This window comes from Penaeus japonicus, unplaced genomic scaffold (genome assembly GCF_977035675.1).
Source record: "Penaeus japonicus unplaced genomic scaffold, GWHDUDI00000001_assembly GWHDUDI00000025, whole genome shotgun sequence".
In the NCBI taxonomy this organism is placed as follows: Eukaryota; Metazoa; Arthropoda; class Malacostraca; order Decapoda; family Penaeidae; genus Penaeus; species Penaeus japonicus.
Genome location: NW_028234427.1, coordinates 31,531,586 through 31,545,442, shown reverse-complemented (window position 1 = coordinate 31,545,442; position 13,857 = coordinate 31,531,586). Strand labels below are relative to the sequence as shown.

The window sequence follows — 13,857 nt, the reverse complement described above, 5'->3', positions numbered from 1 at the left end:
TGAAGGGGCCTGTTGACAAATCAGTAAAAGGGAATTCTGTGTTATCCTATATATTGCAAGATTAGTTTCATATAGTTTCTTTTTCATTGCAGAAATCATAGATATTTTGATATATTGTTTTATAAAAAAAAATCTGTTTTCAAGTTATATACAAGACCCAGAAACAAAATTATTCTACAATATCTGCAAATTTTGTATATCTATTGTCTACCTGTTACTGAAATGCGCAAATGCTTCTGTACCTCCAAAAGTTGATGAACATTTTCTGTCCTAATCCCCAACTAATTTTTCTAGCTACAAGGAGCAGTCATGGAAGAGTGGGAGAAATATTTTGCCGAAACGCCAGCTCCTCGCGGCCATGACTTGGCTTGTGCTCAATTGGAAGGGTTTTGCCAGCAGCATGTCGGCAAGACCCCTATAGCGCTCGTTACCTCAGGAGGCACAACTGTTCCCCTCGAAAGGAACACTGTTAGGTAAGTAGTTTTGAATGGTCTTTTTATCTATTGTCTTGTCTTATTTTGTATTTATGTTTACAGAATATTTTTGTATATTATTGCATATTATTGCATGCAAGAAAGTACAAGAATTGGGTAGCTCTTGTAGACGAAATTTACAAAACTCTAAATTGTTCTTTATAAAGATTAAAGTCTGTATTTGATTTTAGACTTAACACATTTGCTCAGGGTATGTCTCTGCTCCTTTAGAATTTTATTATGTCCATGCAAAAGTGGAAATTTTAAGTACCTTACTTTTTATAACTATTGTGCCATCCTAATACTACATTGCCATAAAAAACTCAATGTCAAAGACCAATTAAGGCAGGGATGGCCAGACTTTTGGGCTTGTCAATCTACCTGAACTACAGAAAATCTTTTGTAGTCTTTCTTACCACATAAGCAATATAATACTGTATTGATTTTAGGCCCACAAAGATTTTAAGTATAGGAAGTATTATACATCTGATATACATATGAAAGTACAGTTATTTGATTTATTGAAAACTGTAAGTTTTTTTCTGTAAGATTTACCATAATTTTACTACAACTGAGTGTGTTTTACAAAGCTTCTTAACCCATTAGCAGCAGATGGCATGATTTGCTGCAAAGGCAGAGTCGGTCATAGACGGGGATGGCACTGTGCCAGACATGTAAACCAGCCATCCTACTGCACAAACATTTTTTTAATACCGCGACCAATGGGTCAATATCATTTAAGGGGAGATGAAATAACTAATTGATGATCAGCTGTTTGGCCAGCAATACTGTAGGGGATCCTATAAACATCCATTTGTATCTATGTATCTTCCTCTTTCTATGTACGGAAGGGTGGATCATAGATAGATAGATCTACTATCACATATTAATTCATCTTTATTTTTCAATTACAGGTTTGTAGATAATTTTAGTGCTGGTACACGTGGGGCGGCCTCCACAGAATATTTCTTGTCACAAGGGTATGCAGTCATCTTCATTCACCGTGAGAAGTCGGTGACTCCTTTCTTGAGGCATCTCGACCCGAGCTTCCTCCTAGATGCACTCCAAGAGGGACCAGGATGTCTGCAGTTATCAGCCACACACTCAGCTAGTGTAAGTCATAGTCCTCTCTCTTTGAATCTTACTCTGTTTCTGATCTTCTGGCAGAATCATGATTGAAAAAAGTATTTTTGTGTTGAACATTGGTTTCAAATTAGGAGTCTTGGAGAATCTCCAGTTAGAATATTTTTTTTTTTCTTTTTTAGATATAATCAGTAGCAATATGTATTCCACATTTCTTCTTCTTTTTCCTCCTCCTCTTCCTCCTCCTCCTCCTCCTCCTCCTCCTCCTCCTCCTCCTCCTCCTCCTCCTCCTCCTCCTCCTCCTCCTCCTCCTCTTCTTCCTCTTCTTCCTCTTCTTCCTCTTCTTCTTCTCCTCCTCCTCTCTTCTCCTCTCTCCTCCTCCTCCTCCTCCTCCTCTTCCTCCTTCCTCTCTCCTCCTCCTCCTCCTCCTCTCCTCCTCCTCCTCTCCTCCTCCTCCTCCTCCTCTCCTCCTCCTCCTCCTCCTCCTCTTCTCCTCCTCCTCCTCCTCCTCCTCTTCTTCCTCCTCCTCCTCCTCCTCCTCCTCTTCCTCCTCCTCCTCCTCCTCCTCCTCCTCCTCCTCCTCCTCCTCTTCTCCTCCTCCTCCTCCTCCTCCTCCTCCTCCTCCTCCTCCTCCTCTCCTCCTCCTCCTCCTCCTCCTCCTCCTCTCTCTCCTCCTCCTCCTCCTCCTCCTCTCCTCCTCCTCTCCTCCTCCTCCTCCTCCTTCCTCCTCCTCCTCCTCCTTCCTCCTCCTCCTCCTCCTCCTCCTCCTCCTCCTCCTCCTCCTCCTCCTCCTCCTCCTCCTCCTCCTCCTCCTCCTCCTCCTCCTCCTCCTCCTCCTCCTCCATAAGTTATATAGGAATTTCAAGGAATTGATTATGCACATCATAGTGCAATTACATAGCATAGATGTGGATGTATTTTGTTCATAAACCTTGTAGAAGAAATTCCATTAGCATCAGAAATAAAATTTAGTAGTAGTTAAGAAATGTAGATTTATTATAGTAGAAGCTCTACCATTAAACAGTACCAGGCATAGGGGGCATTCATCGAGTATGAAACATTTTCCTTTCATTTATGTATTTATATTGTCTTGATGCATTATTCATTCCTTAAAACTTTATAAACGTTAATTATATGTTTAAAGTTTAAAGTTGCTATGATTTTGCACATTCATATCATGATTTCTGATATGTATTGTATTACATAAACAGGATCATATGATAACACTGTTACTCAGTGGATTAAATCTTATGTGGGCATGGTTTAACTAAAACCACATGAAATTAAAGGTGGTGATGTATTCGGCGTTCTCGTACAGCTGCCAGCATGGAGAGGCTAACACAAACAGAGTTAGGAAGGGGAGAGGGTGGCACACAGGTTTGTAGAGAGTGTACAAAGCCAATGTTTATTGACCACCTGTCCATAGATTTTCCCCAGTGCCAAGGGTTAACAACAATAACAAATAATATTTACTGCATCCAAATATTAACCCGTTAACGACGGGTGACAAGATATCATGTCAAGTTTTGGCAGGGTCAGCTGACGGGGACAAGATATTTCATTGTGGCTTTTCTCCTGGCCGGTGTGCCAGGTGATTGGGCATATAGCACAGGCGAGAATCCCTAGGCGTTAGGCTTACGTGTTTGAAATATCCCAGCGTTTTAACCATTTAGAGCCAAAATAGCCCCGTCATTAACTGGTTAACCCGTTAACGATGGGTGACATATTTTTTCGTCATACATGGCGCAGGAGCTCTTGCCTGACGAATGGCGTCATGACTTTTGGGAATTTTGGATCGCTACGTTATTTTACTGTGCTATGAGTAATAGTGAGTGATGTTGACAATTGCAGTCATAATTATTATAACTGCTGTATTATTAAGCAAAAGGGTTTCAACTCGCATCCAAAACCTAGATGGCACCACTTTCTTTTAACACCAGCAGGAGAGAGAGCCTTAAATGGCACCCAACTATGGTCTCTAGCAAGCACTATCTCTATAGAGCGTTGGCACATAGGAAGTTCCCAAACTCTTGCTCTAAAGTACCGCAGATGAAAGATGTGGAGGCAGAACAAGAGGAAGAAGGTGACTCACACCATGCCCAATGCCTACAATGTGCCCCTGTGCCAGTAGGGATGCCTTTTATTGTGGCACTCACTGTCAAAAGCAGAAGTATCCTTCCTCTTCCCTACCTCTTCATGTTATCTTCATTTTGGATGGTTATTAGTTTCGTGTTCATTCGTGACAGCACACAAATACAAAAAAATAAAGTTGCCTTTTGTTCTCCCCTAGAAAAGCAATACTTCTATAATATTGAGTATAAAGAAAAAAAGAGTTGATATGGACCCTGAACTACAGTTTTAGTCAACTGCAGAATTGATAGAGCCTGTGATATGACAGATATGTTTCTAAAAACAGTAAAACACACAATAATGGCTCTAGCTCTATAATGAGTGACTGAAAAGCAGTGGGAGAAATCAAGGTATGTTGCTGAAGCTGCCTCGCTCAGAAATAAAACCTATCCTTTAGCCTGGGTAAGCAAATCTATCCCCCGTCGGCAATGGGTTAATAGTATTTTAGTTAGTTTTTTTTTTGTGTGTAGGTGTGTGTGTGTGTGTGTCAGATTATTGACTATCAGTAATATAGGATATCTTTATTTTTTGTATATGTAATTGTGCCTGCTTCAGACCTTGTAACCTGTACAAATATTTATCTTTGTGTAGCATTGACTGTCAGAAATACAAGAAATTTTTTTTTTCCCTGTTTAGGTTAAGGTGCCGGTATCAGACCAAACCTGTAGAAATTTATATCAATGATGAAAATTTTCATAGTTTGATTAATACAAAAAAATTTAAACAGGTACGCCCCATCTGGCACAACTACCAACGGGTAAAGAATGAAGGACGGATCTTGTGGCTAACATTTACCACCCTCTCTGACTACCTGTGGCTCTTGCGTGCTGCCACTCAGTGTCTGCAGCAACGGGCGCCAAAAGCCTTACTGTATTTGGCTGCGGCAGTGTCTGATTTTTACATCCCTCAAGGTATGTGTATGTGCTATGGCAGAGTTTTGAATGTTTATCAAAATACATGAAGCTTATCAACGCTTAACATCATGATTCATCTTTGATCTTGTTCTTGTATGTTTTTTATTCTCCCCCTTTTTCTGATGAAGATATTTCTTCTTGCTTTGTACTTGGTTTTCATTAAGAATGTTACTCTTCGTTTCATCAGACTTAACCAAATGCTTTTCAAGAAAGTTTTATTTTAAGGTCATATCAAGAACTATTGTTTTGTTTTTGATAGCATAGTTATTTATTAATATATAATGTATATGCTAGAGCACATCACAACATTGGAGTGACTTGAATAGGGGCAGAAACAAAGAGTTTTAACCCTCTCTGGACGGGTGGTACACCATGGGTACCGCGCATTCAAGGCCTGTTCGCTGGGTGCCGTCATACGGCGTCGCTTATTTAATTGATTTAGGCCAATGCGTTCGAGAGCCCCGGCATTACAACACGCAAAGCTGGAATGCCCTCGGCATGAATGGGTTAATCTGGCTCACTCCTGCATAAGGCTAATAAGATTTTTTTCTAATGCAGATATTATGAATGTTAATGTTGTTATTATTATTATCATTAATAATATTATCATTATTAAAATTATTAACCCACTGCGGACGGGTGTCATGACATACATGACGTAGGAGCTTTGGCCTGACGACGGGCGTCCTGACGTACATGACGTTCGGGGATTTTGGATCACTGTGCTATTTTATTTGCTATGAAAAAGGAATGAGTGATGATGGCTACTGCAGTCATAATTACTATAATTACCGTAATACCGTGCTAGCTTAACGTCCAAAACCTAGATGGCACCACTTTTTCCTAGCACCAGCAGGAGAGAGAGCATTGAATGGCGCCCATCCACGGTCTCTAGCAAGCACTATCTTTATAGAGCGATGACACACACTAAGTTGACGAACTCTTGCTCAAAATTACCGCCGATGAAGGATGTGCAGTCAAAACGGGAAGAGGAAGGTGACTCAATCCATACCCATTGTCTAAAATATACTCCTGTGCCAATATGGATGCCTTTCACTGTGGCACTCACAGTCACAAGCACAAGTTTCATTCCTCTTCCCTACCTCTTCTTGTTATCTTTATTGTAGGTGGTTATATGTTTCGTATTTGTTCATGACAGCACAAAAATACGAAAAAAATATAGTTGCCTTTTGTCCTCCCATAAAACAGCAATACTTCTATCACACTGAGTATAAAGAAAATAATGAGCTAATATGGATAATATACTACAATTTTAGTCTACTGCAGCACTGGTAGTGCCTGTCATATGGCACATATAAGTCTCTAAACTCAATAAAACACACAAAAAAACAAAACACAAAAAACACTCTAGTTCTTCAATGAATGACTGAAAGAGAGTGGGAATATTCAAATTATAATGCTTCAAGCAGTCTCTCTTTAAAATAAAACTTATCCTGGAGGCTGGGCAAGCAAATTTATCCCCGTCTGCAATGGGTTAATACTATTGATAAGGATAATATTGATGATATTATTGTTGTTATTTTTGCTGTTATTACAATCTAAATTAACAAAAAGGATTTTTTATTTTGTGTGCTTAGACAGCATTTCAGGTAATATTAGAATTAAGAGGTTATTTGTTTGGTAAGGATGATCTACAATAATTGTATAGATAAATTGCATTCCATATTCAACTAATTTTGTACGTGCTGTGGATAGATACTATTATATGTATTGTTTACGACATGGGAATAGTAGGAATCTGTTTGGTATCAGTACTTTAGGGAAGGAAATAGCTTTTGTATTAGATGAAATAAATAAAGGCTTTATCTTTCAAGTCCAGATAATAGCAATGTTTTGTTAAAGAATCATACCATTTTTTTTCTTTTTTTTTCATTCTTATATATTACCTTATAGATTCTCAAATTCTTTTATATGGGTCTTTTACATAGGGGCAGCATTATGAAAGGGAAATATTCAGCAAAAAATGGGCATAAAAGTTCCAATCATCAATCTTGGTTTCTATAATTTTAAAGTATCTTTGAATCATTGTATCTGACAGTGTTTCATAGTAATTTCTAGTAATGAGGACATTATCAGTTATCCAAGTAGAGCAGTTGTAGTCCATTTAACTCCAGAACCAGTAAGTAAACTAGCTATGATTATCTATATAAGAAAAATGTCTGCCTGAGGTATCCAATCAAGTATCTATTGTTTTTCATCATCATTTTTGCCATCAATTTTACTATTACTGCTACATCATCATCATTGTTTACTATCATTAAAAAAAAACTTGTCCCTCTCTCAACAGACAAGATTTCCGAGCACAAGATCCACACGTCAAGCGGCCCACTGACCGTCACCCTCCAGCTGGTGCCAAAGATGCTGAGCCCCTTAGTGTCTATCTGGGGACCCGAGCTCTTTGTGGTGTCCTTCAAGCTGGAGACAGATGAGAAGAAGCTGATTGAGAAGGCCACTGAGGCCCTGCAGAAGTACAAGCATGACCTGGTCATTGGCAACCTCCTGCAGACACGGAGGGAGGAGGTCACTTTCGTCACGGAGAAGGAGAGCAGCCTCCTGAGACTGACCGAGCACCAGAAGGCGGAGAAGATCGAAATCGAGAAGCTCATCGTGGAAGAGGTGGTCAGTAGGCATAAAAATTTTATCAAATACTAGGATGTGTAGGTTCAATATTTTAGCATTGGAATTGCATATGTATATTTAGCGTTACTTAGTAAGCTGGTGTCTTCATCAGAGAAGGAAGCAAAGACAGTAAGGGTATTATGTGTGATATTTTTTATGTGAAATGATATAAAGCCACTAGTGTAATTATTATTAGAATTAATTATAATTATTATTATAATCAATTGTACATTATTATTTTCATATCAAATTTAAATGTGTATTATTATTGTTATTATTATTAGCATTATGATTATAATTTTTATCATCTTTATTACCGTTATTATTATTATCATGATAATTATTATAATTATCATTCCTACTGCTGTTTTTGATAGTACTTCTGCTATCACTCAAAATCCTTCTCACTTTTATGTACTATCATCAACTCATAAGAAGCACAAGTATTTTATTATAATAACGATATACTTAAATTTCTATGTATTAAGGGCAAAGACCTTTTCTTCGTCTCCTTTCTTCCCGTCTTTCTCTTCATTTCTTCACCGTAACAAGATCAGTGAATTGAAGAATCAAGACCGTCCCCCCTTATTACATTCACCCTTTTAAGTCAGTATCTTTTTTAAACTCTCTTAATGACTATTATATCACAACTGTTGTAATAATCATTAGTGCGCATTGCAGTAATATATCATCAGCATTTTCTTGTCACGAATTGACATTGTTGTCTTTTTGCCAAGTAGTGTTAATATATTTTACAGATGACTGTATTAATTTATTAGTATTGTTATGGGAGTTACATGTGATTGCTGTAATTATTATTACTATATTTATCCACAATGCCAGTGTTCATTTTATTTATATCAAAGGGTTTATTGTGAGATTATTTTGGATTATTTTTATTACGAGTATTCCTCTTGTTATGATTCTTAGTTTTTATAGTTTTATCATGGTTTCAATTTCATTAATACTATTATTATAGTGATTTCAGTAATATTGTTGCTATTTTATTATTATCATCATCATCATTATCATCAGTAGTATTACTGTTATTATTATTATTTTTGTTATTATTATTATTATTATTATTATTATTATTATTATTATTATTATTATTATCATCATTGTCATTATTATTAATATTATTATTATCATTATCATTACTATTAGTATTGATATAATTATCATCATCATCATCAACATTATTATCATGATTATCATATTATTGACTTTATTAATATATTATTGATAAGGTTTATTTGTATTATCATCATCGTTGCTATTTTTTTTCTGTTAGTTTGCATTTGCAGTTGTTATTGTTAGTGTCACTGTTATTGTTATTGTCGTCACTATTACCAACAATTTCTGCTGAATTATCTTCATTATTATTATTATTATTATTATTATTATTATTATTATTTATATCATCATCATCATCATCGTTATTAATTTTGTTATTATTACTATCATTATGATAATAATTATAGTTATTTTTCTTCATATTATTGTTATTCCTAGAATACTGGTTATTGATAGTGTTAATGATTATATTATCATTATTATTTTTACCAGTGGTTCTGATTTTATTATTGTAATTATTATTATTATCATTATTTTTTTATTAACAATCTTATTTTATTTTATGATTATTATTGTCATTGTTTTTGCTATTATTGTTATTACCACAATTTTTATTATTATTACTACTACTACTACTACTACTATCATTATGATTATTACTATTATTATTATTTATTATTATTGTTGTTATTGTTATTGATATTATCATCATCATCACCATTATTATGGCTATTTTCATGTTTTTTACTTTTACATTTATCAATGTGATTAGCTTCTTTATCCTCATAATCTGCTATTAAAAATAATGATATGTTTGTTAATGTAATCAGTGTTACCATCATCATTATTATTATTGCCATTCATGTTGGCATTATCATTTTTTTTTTTTCCCCATTTTTTTTTTCTGTTCATCTTGTTTTGAGGATGAATTATTAATAGTATTATTTACATTTATGACTCTTATTATTATTAGTATTTTTTTTTAATTATAATTACTATTACATTTATTGACATTTTGATCATTTTATTGATATTATTATTATTATTATTATTATTATTATTGATATTATTATTATTATTATTTTTAATATAATCATCATATATATGTGTTCTGATTATTATTATTGTTATCACCTTGTTATTTTTCTATTACTAGTACTACTACTATTACCTATGATTTTAATGATAATGATAATAATATGACTATTGATGCTTTTCTTGTTATTATATATTCTATTACTACTACTACTACTACTACTACTACTACTACTACTACTACTTCTACTACTACTTCTACTACTACTTCTACTACTACTACTACTACTACTACTACTACTACTACTACTACTACTACTATTGATACTACTACTACCACTCCTACTACTATTGATACTATTACTACTTCTACTACTACTACTATTACTTCTACTACTACTACTACTACTACTACTTCTACTACTTCTACTACTACTACTATTGATACTACTATTACCACTTCTACTACTACTACTACTACTGATACTACTACTACCACCTACTACTACTACTACTACTATTGATACTACTACTACTTCTACTACTACTTCTACCACTACTTCTACTACTACTTCTACTACTACTTTTACTACTTCTACTACTTCTACTACTTCTACTTCTGCTACTTCTGCTACTACTACTACTTCTACTACTACTATTGCTACTACTACTACTTCTACCACTACAATTGCTACTTCTACTACTACTGTTGCTACTACTACAACTGCATCTTCTACTATTAGCTCTTTTACTATTCTTATTACTATTACTACATTTCATTACTACTACTACTACTATTATTACTACTACTACTACTACTATTATTGCTACTACTACTATATTACTATAACTACTACTAATACAACACTCCTACTGCTGCTACTACTATTACTACTACTTTTACTACTACTTTTACTACTACTACTACTATTACTACTAATACTAATACTAATACTTTACTACTACTACAACAACACTACTCTGCTGCTACTATTAAAACTACTACTACTACTACTACTACTATACTTACTATTACTATTATTTCTACTGCTTCTACTATTACTATTACTACTGCTGCATTTTTAATCTTTTTTTATTTATTTTTTATTTTTATTATGCATATGTAATTGTCATTAATATTACTGCCATATCATTACTGGTGTTATTATTATATTATTTTTTACAAAAAATCTCTTCATGATTGACACTGTAATTAGAATTGTAGTTTGAGTGGATAGGCAACTGTCGGGAATCGTTGAATGTGAGTGGACGATAAGGGCGGCCATTTCTTTGAAGGGAAATGGCCGGTAAGCATGTGTTCTCTCTCGGTCATCTCTATTGCAGAAATTGAGCTCAAACTCAACTCTTGCTGACATGGCATTTGATCAAATTATGCAATGTTGAACAAAGATCAAAGCACCAAAGAACAAAGGTTATGCACGCATGTATACGCGTGCCAGCATACACGTGTTCTATTTGATCACGTGCTGGGACGTATACAGGTTTTCCTCAAGTCACGTGAGACTGTTTTGGGTTATGAATTTGGCACACAATTCCAATGCTTATGATGATGTTGGGGCTCAGTGCACTGCAGGATGACATGGAGGAATTCAATTGAAGGGAACCAAGGTTGAGTAATGGTGAAAAGTTGACTTATTAGTTGAAAGAAGCCAAGTAATGTTTTGCATCTAGTGATGAACCTATATATATATGTATCCAAGGAGTTTAACTTCACTGTTGACCAAAGGAATCAGCCTTGCACAAGGATATGCACTTAGCACACACACACACATACACACACACTGTGTGATAGCAGTCTTTCCAGCTTAATGCTCATCTTATTCTCCATCTGCATGCCAATGATGTATTTCAGTATTAATAAATTAGTGGTCAGTTATTGACGTAACATAGTGTAAGCAGATATTGAATTTGCATCATCAGATTTAGTCAATTGATATTGTATTACAAGTTGCAAATAATGTGTTCCAACATTATTTTATTGCAATGCTGATTAGACATAATTTTTAGTTCTAAGTCATAAAGCTTATAGGGTAAGAACCTTTTTTATATATATTTGACCAATGCATAAGCAGGATATTTCAAGATAGATAGATGCAATCAAATTTATTTTGGGTCTGACTTTACTCATGTTGCTGTTTGTACTTAATTGAGATTGCTCTTTGGTAGGAATTTGATAGTTGATTGAAGCTGAATTTTACAAACTTGTAGTCAGAGGCTCACTTGTAGCAGTAAACTGCTTTAGTTAAGTAATTTAGTAAAGAGAACCAGGGCGGAATCCAAGCATGCTATGCTGGGAGTCTTACATGCAAATTCACCCTCTAGGATGGTGTGCAGGCATGAGATTATAGTAAAATAAAGCAAGTCAGGTGCTTGCTGCAAGTCTTTCAATAGATAACTGGGCTGTGTAATCATCTGAAGCAGCCCAAGTCTCCTCCTCTGTTGGCACTGTACTATCAGCTGCTAGTGAGTCAGTATACTTTTAACTGTGGCTTTAAACTCACGGCATACAGCTTCAAGATCTGCCGTTGTAGCTCCAGCATACGTTGTACGTGGGCTCCACCCTGGAAGAGAACATTATGCTTGACACCTTACAATTGTGATAGAGTGAAACAAATCCTGCCTGACGAATTCTACCTATATTGAGTCATTTGGATCCATTGAATTTAAAGTAAGACTAAGAAGCAATTTTTGTTCCTGTAGGATGCATTTTGATCATTATTTGTGAGGCTTACAATTTTTTTTTCTTGTTTTAATTCAGATTTTTTAAAGAGATTTTAATTGTGAATATGATGCTAGGAAGCATATTACTGTTTTTTTTTTTTTTTTTTTTTTTTTTATCAACTTTCTGTCTCCTTATTATTTTCCTTTATTATATATGCTTTCAAAATGCACATACATGAATTACATGAGAGGCTTATTATAAAAAGCTCTTGATTTTTTTGTAACATTAAAAAAAATTGTTTTGTTTATGTATGAAATCCATATATGTTTGTGAGATGCAGGTTTGATAGTATATGATACCACCTGCTTCTTGTGCTATTGTTATATAGGCTTTGAGAGTGTCAGACAATACATACTATGATTATGCCTTTGATGCTGCATCCTGTATAATGTTGAATGACAATAGCAGAACCTATTCTATCTAAGCCAGTCTTTGCATATCAGCCATTCACCCTCCAGGATTGTGCTATGAAGTCTTTCACGCATACATTAGAATAGCTTGCAGTAGATCGTTCCCAGATCTGTGAGATTTTTCCCATTTGTTTCAGTGACATCAAAAGTGAGTTTGTAATTCAAAAAGTCTTTGGGTAATTTAATTGATCTTGAACTTGTCCATGTAACCTCCACTTAACATTATGACTCATTATAGGTCATATCTTGGGTCAGCCTTCTGTGTAAAGCTTTTTTTTTTTTTTTTTCCTTTTTCTTTTTAAATATGCAAATGTTTGGGGACGTCGGCTGTGTTGTGTTGAAAGATTTATCCAATGTTTAACTTGCTTTAATATTATTGTTTTTATTTTGTTAGATTGGCTAACTTCCAGTAAATTAGTCTGTGAAAAGATTGTTTCTGAAAATTATCAAAATTAATAATTTCCACTTCATTCTGTTGTTAAATTAGTAAGATTATTTTCCTGCTAAATCAGTGTGGCAATGAGAAATTGATTACAAAGGATGAATTACACATAAAAATGTCCACAAGTCCTTGTATACATTTTTTTAAGCAAAAGGAAAAATCAGAATCCTGATCCCATATAGATTTGGCCATTTATTTTGATAGACTTGTAACATGCTCAAAAAAATTCAGTTGAGCATCTTTTCATTATTGTGTATTAACATATTTTGAAATGTTTAAGTTCTTTGTTATTTGGGGGAAAAGATCTACGTTGTTAAAAAGTTTTCAATGTAAACTACTCTTGTCATAGAATTTTGATGATGGACAATCAGATGACAAGTTGCTGTTACATTCCATTTTTATTTGTCACCACAACATTGTAATACATTTGTATTTAAAATTGTAGATTATAATGTATTACTTTTTTACCATTTGCCTATGACAGGCATTATTGATAATCAATAATGAAATATAATAGGAAACAATTTGTGTATTTTTATGACGTTAATTTATGTATTTCTATGAGATAATATACAGCACAATGAATTTTGCCGTTTCCTTCAATCCTGACCCACGTATTGGTGATTTCATACATCTGTGAAAGTGATTAGTAGAAAAGTCATGGCAAAGTGTGAGTTTCTGTGAGAATCTCTGACTCCTGACAGATAAAGAAGCATCTTATAAACAGATCTATAGAAAAACATACCTCCCTGACCCGGAGTCAAACCTCTGCCACCTTCAGGTATTACCCCAAGAGTGCAGTTAACCCTTTTCTGCCCAAATGTGGCATCATTTGGCACAATTTTTGACAGATCAGCATCGCCAAATTATCAAATATTTACATTTGATATTTTGCTATTTGACCACTCTA

The 13,857-nt window shown here is 34.7% G+C and overlaps 1 protein-coding gene across 2 annotated transcripts in view; it reads left to right on the top strand.

The window, feature by feature from the left end:
* Ppcs (phosphopantothenoylcysteine synthetase) overlaps positions 1–13,532 on the top strand; it is a 15,563-nt gene extending 2,031 nt beyond the window's left edge. For both annotated transcript variants that reach the window (XM_043020520.2, XM_043020521.2), the window contains exons 2-5: positions 295–473; positions 1,388–1,586; positions 4,414–4,597; positions 6,909–13,532. In XM_043020520.2, coding sequence (XP_042876454.1) covers positions 310–473; positions 1,388–1,586; positions 4,414–4,597; positions 6,909–7,273 — 912 coding nt within the window. In that variant the 5' untranslated portion in view covers positions 295–309 and the 3' untranslated portion in view covers positions 7,274–13,532. The remainder of the gene's footprint in view (positions 1–294; positions 474–1,387; positions 1,587–4,413; positions 4,598–6,908) is intronic.
* The last annotated feature ends 325 nt before the right edge of the window (positions 13,533–13,857 follow it).